Here is a 9699-nt window from a genome sequence, read left to right as displayed (position 1 = left end):
GTTTGCTCGCTCTGCTTTGGTGGCCCAGGGTTTTGCCAGTTTGGATCCTGGGCACAGACATGGCACCACTCATCGGGCCATGCTGAGGCAGCGTCCCACAACTAGAAGACGCACAACTAAAAATACACAACTATGTGCCAGGGGCTTTGGGAGAAAAAGAAAAAAAAAAGCAACCATATAAGTCTGGAGTTTTCTTTGTGGAAAGGTTTTTTATGATAAACTCAATTTTTAAATAGATAATCTATCACTAATATCTATTTCTTTTTGAATAGTTTGTCTTTCAAGGAATTTCTCCATTTCACTTAAGTTGTCAAATTTATTGGCATAAAGTTGTTCATAATATTTTCTTGTTATCCTTTTGATGTCTTTAGGATCTTCAGTAATATCCCCTCTCTTATTCCTGATGTTTGTATTTTTCTCTTTTTCCTCTAATCAGTTTGGCTAGAGTTTTCCCAATTCTATCAATTTTCTCAAAAGTCCGTCTTGGGCTTCCCTGATTTTCTCTATTGCTTTTTTTCTTTTCTACTTTGTTGATTTCTGCTCAGATATTTTCATTTTCTTTCTTCTGCTCTCTTTGGATTTAATTTGCTCTTCTTTTCTAGTTTCTTAAGGTAGAAGCTTAGGTCATTAATTTTAAACGTTTATACCTTTCTATTATAAGTTCTACAAATTTCTTTTTAGGCACTTTTTTTTAAGCGTTAGCTGTATCCCGCAACTTTTGATAAGTCATGCTTGCATTTTCCCTCAATTCAAAATATTTTCTTACTTCTCTGTGATTTCTTCTTTGGTCCACGGGTTATTTAGAAATGTGTTTAGTTTCTAATTATTTGACGATCTTCAAGGTATCTTTCTGTTATTGATTTCTAATTTAATTCCATTGTGGTCAAAGAACATATTTTGTATGATTTGAAATCTTTAAATTTATTGAGACTTGTTTTATGGCCAAATGGTTTATTTTGGTAGACATCCCGTGTACCCTTGAAAATAATATGCATTAAGCAGTTGTTGGATGGAGTGTCCTATAAATGCCAGCTAGGTCAAGTTGGTTGATAGTGTTGATCAAGTCATCTGTATCATTACTGATTTTCTGCTTACCTGTTCCTTCAATTATTGAGAGAGAAGTGTTGAAATCTTTAGCTATAATTTTGGATTTGTCTATTTTTCCTTTCAGTTTGATTAATGTTGGAGCATAGGGTTTGTTTTTTATTTTACCTTTGCAGACAATTCTAATATGCAGCCAGAGTTAAGGAATGTTGCTGTAAACCAACAGTTCTCAAACTTCAGCATGCATCAGAATTGCTTAGGGCGCTTATTAAAACAGAGATTGCTGGGCCAGAGTTTCTGATTCAGGAGATCTGGAGGAATTTGCATTTCTCACAGTTTCAAGGTGATGTTGATACTGCTGGTCCAGAGGCCACACTTTAAGAATCACAGATTAAGCAAAAGTATCTTAACCTTGGTTGCATATTAGAATCACCTGAAGAACTTTAAAAATTATGATACCCAGGCTACATCCAGACCAATTAAACTTAGGATCTGCATGGCGAAAGGGTGGGTACTGTGACCCACCCATCAGTATCCTTTAAAGTTCTCCTATGTGACTGTAAGAAATAGTCAAGATTGAGAATCACTGCTCTATACTAAAGTAATTATCTGGATTGCCCAAGAAAGGCTTTGGGGCTTATTAACAACACCTCATCAGTGTCCCCCGAGTAAAAAACACTGTGCTGTTCCAGCAAACAACAGGTTGTATGAATCATCTAGTGCACTGGGGCAGGGGACTGGGTCCTAGCTGTCAACCCAGCAGTTGCCTCTTTTGCAAAATGGAGCCAATGTTTCCTACCCACTTCCTAGAAAGGTTCTGACAACCAATAACATTCTATCTTTTATCATCAGGAAAAAATTTCATTAACTATATATATTTAGAAATTAAAACTATCCTTAATCTAATGACACATTTTCTATAATTGGGTTTTTATGCATAGTGTTTTAGAGAAGAAAAATATTGACTAAAAATTATCCAGGACCCTTTATCCTACCTAATATTTGCAGGGCAATTCATGTGTAACAGAGGTATACTCCAAATAACCTTTAACAGCAGTTCCAGTAGCAAAGCTATCAAACAAGAATCTTTTAATCCTCCATTAAACCTCCCATTTTCCTTCACTTCATCCTGCACAGGGACTTTAACAAAGGAGAAACCATTTGGCAGAGGAATTATCACAACAGTGCTGACACTTTGGACTCCAGCCATAGCAGACTACATCTCCCTCTCCTCCTCCTCCCTTTATTTACTGATTGATTTATTTTAATTTTCAAAGTAATTTTACCCCAATTACAAACCATGTAATTTTTACAATAATCATGCAAGGCAGGCAGAACAGGTATTACTGTCCACATTTTTCAGCTGAAAACTAAAGCAGGCAAAGAGAGATGGCAGAAGGGACTAGCCTATAACACAGGTTCTCTGGCTACAGGTACAAAATTTTCTCCAACTGAGGGCAAGGAAAAATGGGCATAATGTAGACAGGAAAACCAGAGATCTTCAGACAGCCTCAGGAGCCACTTTGGAGATTCACTAGGCAAAGGGCCACTCTGGGCAGAAGGGAATATTTAGAGATGAGGTCATCTAGGTCATTGGAACCATTTTATAAAAGGGGAAACTGGCCTGCCATGGGCAGCTGGAAACTGTGAAAAGAGTCTAGAGTTGACAGGCAGGAGACCTGAGTTCTGGCTTCATTGTGCCACTAAGCTTTGGACCAACTCATTTAGCCATCAACCTATAGACATTTACATTTGGATGCCCCACAAGCATTTCAAACTCATGTCCAAAAATATTTCCCCTTCCTTATCCATCCCCCCTTCATCTTCCGTGATGATCATCTTCAAAAAGTGGTCCAGGGCAGGATCCTGGAAATCATCTCTCCTTCATCTCCCGTGTCCCTCTCAGTTACCAAATTCTGCTCCAAGTCTTTCAGATTCATCTCCTCCTCCCCATTTCTTCAGTCACCGTCTCAGTTCAGGCCCTCACTATGCCCGGCCTGGTTAGGTTACTACAGTCGTCTAACAGATCTCCTGGCTTCCACTCTTGCCCTGTTTCAGTACATCTGCCACCCCAGCAGCCGCCACAGAGAGCTTTCTGAAACAGAAATCGTCTGTCACTGCCCTACTTATTATTCATTTGCTCTCCATCACCAAATGGATGAAGCCTAAAGTCCCAGGCAGGATGTCCCAATCTGTTTGTGGTTTGGCCTCTGCCTTTTTCTCTCACTTCATCTTTCACTGCTTGTAAGTTCAGCCAAGCCCAAGTTTTACAGTTCCTCCAATGTCACCTTTGGCTTTGACACTAATAGTTCACTCTTCCTGGAAGTCTCCCCCTTCCCCTGGCCATTGCCTGGTTAAAATTAACTCACCCTTCTAGACTCAGCTTGGGTTGGAATTCTTCCTGGCACCCCTTTGATACAGCCCTTTGACACTCCCATAGCATCTTGTGCAAACAAAAGAGTCACTATTTACCCCAAACAGTGTTTGCTCACACATTCGTGTCCCTCACTAAACTCAGCTGTAGAAGGGCAAGGACAGCATCCTATTCAGGGTTTGGTACTGAATAGCCATCCAACAAATATTTGAGGACCTACTTTATGCCAAATGTTGTAGGTCTAAGGGATATAGCAGTGAACAAAGCAAAGACACTCCTTGCTTTCAAGTGGGAGATGACATAGATAAATAAAGAAATGAACAGATAAATAACCAAGAGAATAGGAGAATGAAAAGTGCTATGCAGAGAATTAAAATAAATCTTGTGATATGAAAGTGACCAGGTGGCTGCTTTCGATTGGGTATGTCAGGGTGTTCCTTCTGGGGAAGTGACATTTAAGCTGATAAGTGAATGCCAACGAGCCAGGTATTCAGAGGGAAGAGGATTCCAGCAGGGAAGGCTACCAGTACAAAGGCCGGAAGAACCAAAGGTGGCCCGTGTGGCATAAAGCAAGCGTGGGAAAGCAGTGAAGACGGGGTCAGAGAAGGCAGGGGCTGTATTACGTAAACTTTGCAGGCCAGCGTAGAGTTTTGATTTTGTTCTAAGTGTGATGGGGAGTGACGTGCTCTGATTTATATCTTTAAAAAGATCTCACTAGGACTGCCGTGTGGATTATGGGCTTTTGGGAAGGGAAACAGATCAGACTGGAGGAGAGAGTCGTCGGTGGCCTGGATAGGGTGGTCGCAGCGATTTTGGAGAAAGTGGACGGATCTGGGATACAGGTGTAAGCGTGGCCAGGACCTCCCGGAGAGCAGATGAAGTCAGGCTCAGAGCACGCAGATTTTTGGCCCGGGCACCTGGGAACTTACTGGGAACAGAGCAGGCAGGCAGGAGGAGGAAGAGGGCCTTGAAAATGTCCCTTCGCCTCTCCCGACTCCGGGGAGAGCTCAGGTCAGGCAGCTGGACAGAGCCACGCCCAGCCCCGCAGCTGGGGGCCCACCAGCGCCGGGACGCGGAGAGAGCGCGGCGGGCGGCGCGTGCGGACCTGGGGCTCCACGTGCGCGGCGCGGGGGTTTCCGCGGCCTCTGGGCGGGGCCGGAAGAGGAAGTTCGCGCTGCGGCGGTGGCCCCAGCAGCAGCGGCGGCCCCAGCCAACCCCGCCGCCCGCGCCTGTCCGGCCGGCCACGGAGACAGCGCCGCGGCGGGACCCCAGCCTGCCCCCGCCAAGTCTCGCCGCGCCGCGCCGCTGGGCAGCCACCAGTCCGATGGGGCCGCAGCGGCCGCTGCCCCTCGGCGCGGCAGCCCTGCTCTGGGGCTTCCTACTCCCGCTGGTAAGGGGGGCGGGCCTCCCTGGGGCGGGGCCGCGCAGGGGCTCCCTTCCCCTTCTGCTTCTCCTCCCCATCCCTCTGACTCCTGCCCGGCCTCCCCTCTGCCCGCGCCCGTGCTCTCGTCTCTCTCCCTTTCCTTCCCCTCCCCTTCCCATTACTCTCTTTCCGCCCAGCCCCCTCTGTTTCACTCTTTCCTCCAGGCTTCCTACTCTCCACCCCCATTCCCGTCCTTTGAAGTCCCCGCAGTCCCTACCCCCGAGAAAGCTCTTTTCGAAGCTCCTCCTGCTACCCTGACCTTGATGCTTCTCTCTAGTGTTTCACTGTTCTGGGCATTTTAATTTGACCTCTGAGTTTGACCGTCTAGAGTTTGCTGCAGCTTCTTAACCTCTTTCCTTCTAGGGAAGAAAAGAAATTATACGTAGCCCCAGGGTGTGTAGAGACTCGAGGACTGCGCTTTAGTTTTTGCTGTAATACAGATTCCACCCCCCCCCCCCCCCCCCCACGTAGTTCCTGCTTCGCCTTAGGGCTCCTTTGATTCTATTCTGGGCGGGGGCGGGGGGAGGTCGGTAATACTAGTAGCTTAAAATGACTTTTAAAAGAATACAGCAAAATGTAATGCCTTTAGTGGTTTTCAGTTCTCTACCTGGTTTAAAGGGGAGGGGAGTCGGTTAAGTAAGTAACAAATATGTGTTCGCAAGTTTGTTTTTGTAATTACAGAAAAGTAATGATGTTTTAAAATTCAACATCGAGCAGCTGAGTTTCAGTGCGTGGTCAGGACGCCAGTGTTTAGTGTTTGTTTCTTGTAAATTTCACTTAGGGAGTTTCAGGTTGGAAATTTTTATGAGCTTTATTTATACAGAATTGATGTGGTGTGTGCCTGTCTAGTACTTTCCATTAAAATGTGTAACTTCTTTGAAAGAGTATATTTTGCATACTCTCCAGTTTAAAGGATTACTGTTTGTGAGTATATTCAATATGAAAGTGTCTTTAACATTTATTAAGAAACCAAAATCAAAGCCTGAAATGGTTAAGTGCCTTTGATGTATTCGTAACTTTGTTAGGCAAGGTTAGGAACATGAATGAGATAATGTATCTAAAAATTGCTTCAGTGGGGTGGTGTGTGGGGGATACAATATAAAGAGAATAACAAAATAGTGTTAATCTGAATCTTTGAGGTGGTGTTTACCATGTGATCAGATATGTCTGAAAGATAATTCAGATAGTATGTAAATACACATAATATAACCTAGATATAAAACTTGTCTGATGCTTTTGCAGTCATTTTCATTTGAACCTCTTAAGCTAATTGTAGGAATATGTCTTCTGTGTTACATACCCATTTATTCTTTCTCAACACAAATTCATAGTTCACATAATAGTAATCAGTTGCTCATAAACTCACACTGAAATTCTTAGCAAAAGGTCTGAACCCTCTCACTAGAAAAATGTAATCAGAATTTTCATATAACTTCAAGGGCTTCACAAATCTGAAGGTCATGCCTGTTCTAAATTGTAGCTAGCCTCTCTCCCACATTCTAGATTTTATTCCTTTTATATTACGTGTATGTATTTTGTTGTATGTCACCATGTTAATATTGGATTCTGTGTTCCTCAGTCCCAGGCTTGTTGTGTGGGCTCAGTAACATTCTTTTGCTCCACAGGTATTTAGTGTGTAACTGTTATATGCCAGGCACTGTGCTGGTGACTGTAGATAAACTGACAAGATCTTTTACCAGTTGTAAAACTCTTTCAGTGCCAACTAGTGTTAGTGATTTTCCATTTCTTGTCGATTTGTCAGTGGGTTTGTTTTCTTCATGACCCTTCCTCTTTTAATTTCCTGGAATGATCTCTTTCTCATTCCTATTCTTTTCTCAGGAACACAAATTGGTATCCTTTTCCTCAGCAGGAGCTCACTGGATACCTGGTTCCTTTCCTCCAGGACTCTCTGGAGGGTTTTTGTTTGTTTGTTTGTTTCCCTTTTTACCATTTTCTCCCTGAAGCCCTTTTTTATTTCTCTTCCCTAATCTTAGAGCTCTAGGTGGCCTCTCTGAATTCATTTTTTTGTTTGTTTGTTTATTTTATTTTATTTTTATTTTTTGGTAAGGAAGATTGGCCCTGAGCTAACATCTATGCCAATCTTCCTCTGTTTTGTATGTGGGGTGTTGCCACAGCGTGGCTTGATGAGCACTGTGTAGGTCCGTGCCTGGGATCTGAACCCGTGAACCTCAGGCCACCAAAGCAGAGCAAGCAAACATAACCACTACGCCACCAGGCTGGTCCCTTGGAGTTCCTTTGAATTAATGATGCCAGCTGAATCATTTCATTTCTCCTTTCTGGGATCTTGAAGCTGGCACAGCTGTTCCCTTAGTCATGTAAGAACAAGGCAACATCCTCATCTAGAAGCAGCACATAATCTACAGAAACCACTACCACATCCTCATAGTAGAGGTGGAGGATTTCGAATTAGAAAAGCCCTTCAACATCACGTGACCTACCCTCCTCATCTTGTCCTCTTTACATCAGAGTGACCTCACCATGCATACTGAACTCAAGCTACAGCATGTCTGGTTGTTTTAATGATTTCTAAACGCATTAAACATTTAAGTCTGGAAATTAAAAAATTCTCTCCTGGCCTTGCCTATTCCATTTCTCACTCATCCTTCCCCAGTCCAACCCCCACCCTTACTCCCAACTGTTAGACCTTTGTTTCACCGTGTTATTGGGACCCAGTCAGAGTTCTGTTTCAAAGAGAAATGAGTGAAGTTCAGCCTAGATCTGTTTTCTAAAATTGCTTCAGAGTTCTCTGGAAAATCCTGAGTCTGTCTCACAATGTTTTTCTAAAAGTTCTGCTCGTTTTTCATGGCTTCAAAGAATTTGAAGTGTTATATAGCCACATCTTGAACTTATTACAATGAAGTAATAATCAGGATCCCCAGTAGAAAAATCTCTTGCTGAAATCTGCCTGCCTTTGGTGTACTACAGCAACTCAAAGAATCTTCTCTAGTTTCTTCTGCCCTCTCTCAGCCTCCTGGGTGTGTTCTGCTGCTCAGGCCATCAGAGACGTGCTAAGCTGCTGTGCTGCGGACTGAATTTGTCTCCTTCAAATTCGTATGTTGGAGGCCTAACCCCCAATGTGATGGTATTTGGAGATGGGCCCTTTGGGAGGTAATTAGGTTTAGGTGAGGTCAGAGGGTAGGTCCCTTGTGATGGGATTGGCGCCCTTATAAGAGAAGACACCAGAGAGCTTGCACTCTCTCCTTCTCCCCTCCAACTACCATGTGAAGACACAGTGAAAAGCTGGCTTTCTACAAGCCGGAAGGAAAGCTCTCACCAGAAACCAGTCATGCTGGCACCTTTATCTCAGAATTCTAGTCTCTAGAACTGTGAGAAAATGCATTTCTGTCTAAGGTACTCACTCTATGGTGTTTTGTTATGGCGGCCAAGCTCATTAAGACAGATTCTGGTGCTAGGAGTAGGGTGCTACTGTAACAAATACCGAAACTTGTGGAAGCAGCTTTGTTACTGGCTAATGGGTAGAGGCTAGAAGAGGTTTGAGGTGCGTGCTGCCGATATGGATGTGAAGGGCAATTCTGGTGAGGTCTCACACAGAAATGAAGAATATGTTATTGGAAACTGGAAGAGAGGCAGTCTTTGTTATAAAATAGCAGAGAACTTGGCTGAACTGTGTTCTGGTGTTTTGTGGAAGGAAGAATTGTGAGCAATGAAATTAGATATTTAGCTGAGAAGATTTCTAAGCCAAGTGTTGATGGAGCAGCTTGATTTCTCTTGCTTATAGTAAAAGACAAAAGGAGAGAGAGGAATTGAAGAAGGAATTGTTAAGCAAAAAAGGAGCCAGAATTTGATGATTTGGAAAATTCTCAGCCTATTCATGCAAAAAATGAGAAAGCTAGTTCTGAAAAAAAAACAGTAAGGGTGTGGCTGAACAACCATTTGATAAACGGCTTTGGGATTATATGAGCAGAAACGCTGCCCAGTTGACCTGGAGGGGACAGAGATGGGGTGAAGTGAAGAAAGGCTGTTGGAGTTCTTGGATTTGACAAGATGGGGTGGTGGAGCTATTTGGCTTCGAACATGCATTATTCTTCAAGAATAGGGAGAAATGACTCCAGAGGCCATTCGGAGATCGCGCAGGGCCACTGCCTCTGCTTCAGCAAGCTTTATGGCCTCTGCTGGGAGCATTGGGGGTGGAATTTCACAGAGCCAAAGGGGTGGGGCCACCCCACAGAGCCATGGGGGTGACGCTGCCACCCCAATGGGCCTGGAAGGTGGAACACAGAGCTGGAAAGGATTATTCTAGAGCCTTAAGATCTAGTGGAATTTGTCTTGCTAGGTTTTGGACTTCCTTGAGTCATGTCACACCTTTCTTCCTTCTGATTTCTTCCTTCTGGTATGGGAATGTCTATCCTGTCCCGCCTTTATATTTTGGAAGCACGTAACTTGTCTGATTTCACAAGTTCACAGCTGGAGAGAAATTTCGCCTCAGGATGAATGGTATCTTGAGTCTCACCCAGATCTGATCTAGGCGAGACTTTGGACTTGAGGCTTTAGAGTTGATGCTGGAATGAGTTAAGATTTTGGGGGCTGTTGGGATGGAATGAATGTATTTTGCATGTGAGAAGGGGGGAATTCAAGAAAGTCGCATGAATTTGGGGGGCCAGGGGCAGAATGCTTTGGACTGAATTGTGTGCCCTCCAGATTCTTACGTTGAAGCCCTATCGCCCAATGAATGATGTTTGGAGGTGGGACCCTTGGAGATGATTAGGTTTAGATGAGGTCATCAGAGTGAGCCCTTATGATGGCATTGTTGCCCTGCTCTCTGTCTCTCCCTGCCATGTGAGGACACAGTAAAAAGGCAACCATCTACAAGCCGGCA

The 9699-nt window shown here is 43.9% G+C and overlaps 1 protein-coding gene across 1 annotated transcript in view; it reads left to right on the top strand.

The window, feature by feature from the left end:
* Positions 1–4375: 4375 nt before the first annotated feature.
* SPPL2A (signal peptide peptidase like 2A) overlaps positions 4376–9699 on the top strand; it is a 46893-nt gene continuing 41569 nt past the window's right edge. Inside the window, exon 1 of the mRNA XM_046652669.1 lies at positions 4376–4808. Coding sequence (XP_046508625.1) covers positions 4392–4808 — 417 coding nt within the window. The 5' untranslated portion in view covers positions 4376–4391. The remainder of the gene's footprint in view (positions 4809–9699) is intronic.

The sequence above is a fragment of the Equus quagga genome, chromosome 2 (genome assembly GCF_021613505.1).
Source record: "Equus quagga isolate Etosha38 chromosome 2, UCLA_HA_Equagga_1.0, whole genome shotgun sequence".
Classification (NCBI taxonomy): domain Eukaryota; kingdom Metazoa; phylum Chordata; class Mammalia; order Perissodactyla; family Equidae; genus Equus; species Equus quagga.
Note: the sequence above shows the minus strand (reverse complement) of the source record. Positions and strands in the feature narration are given on the sequence as shown.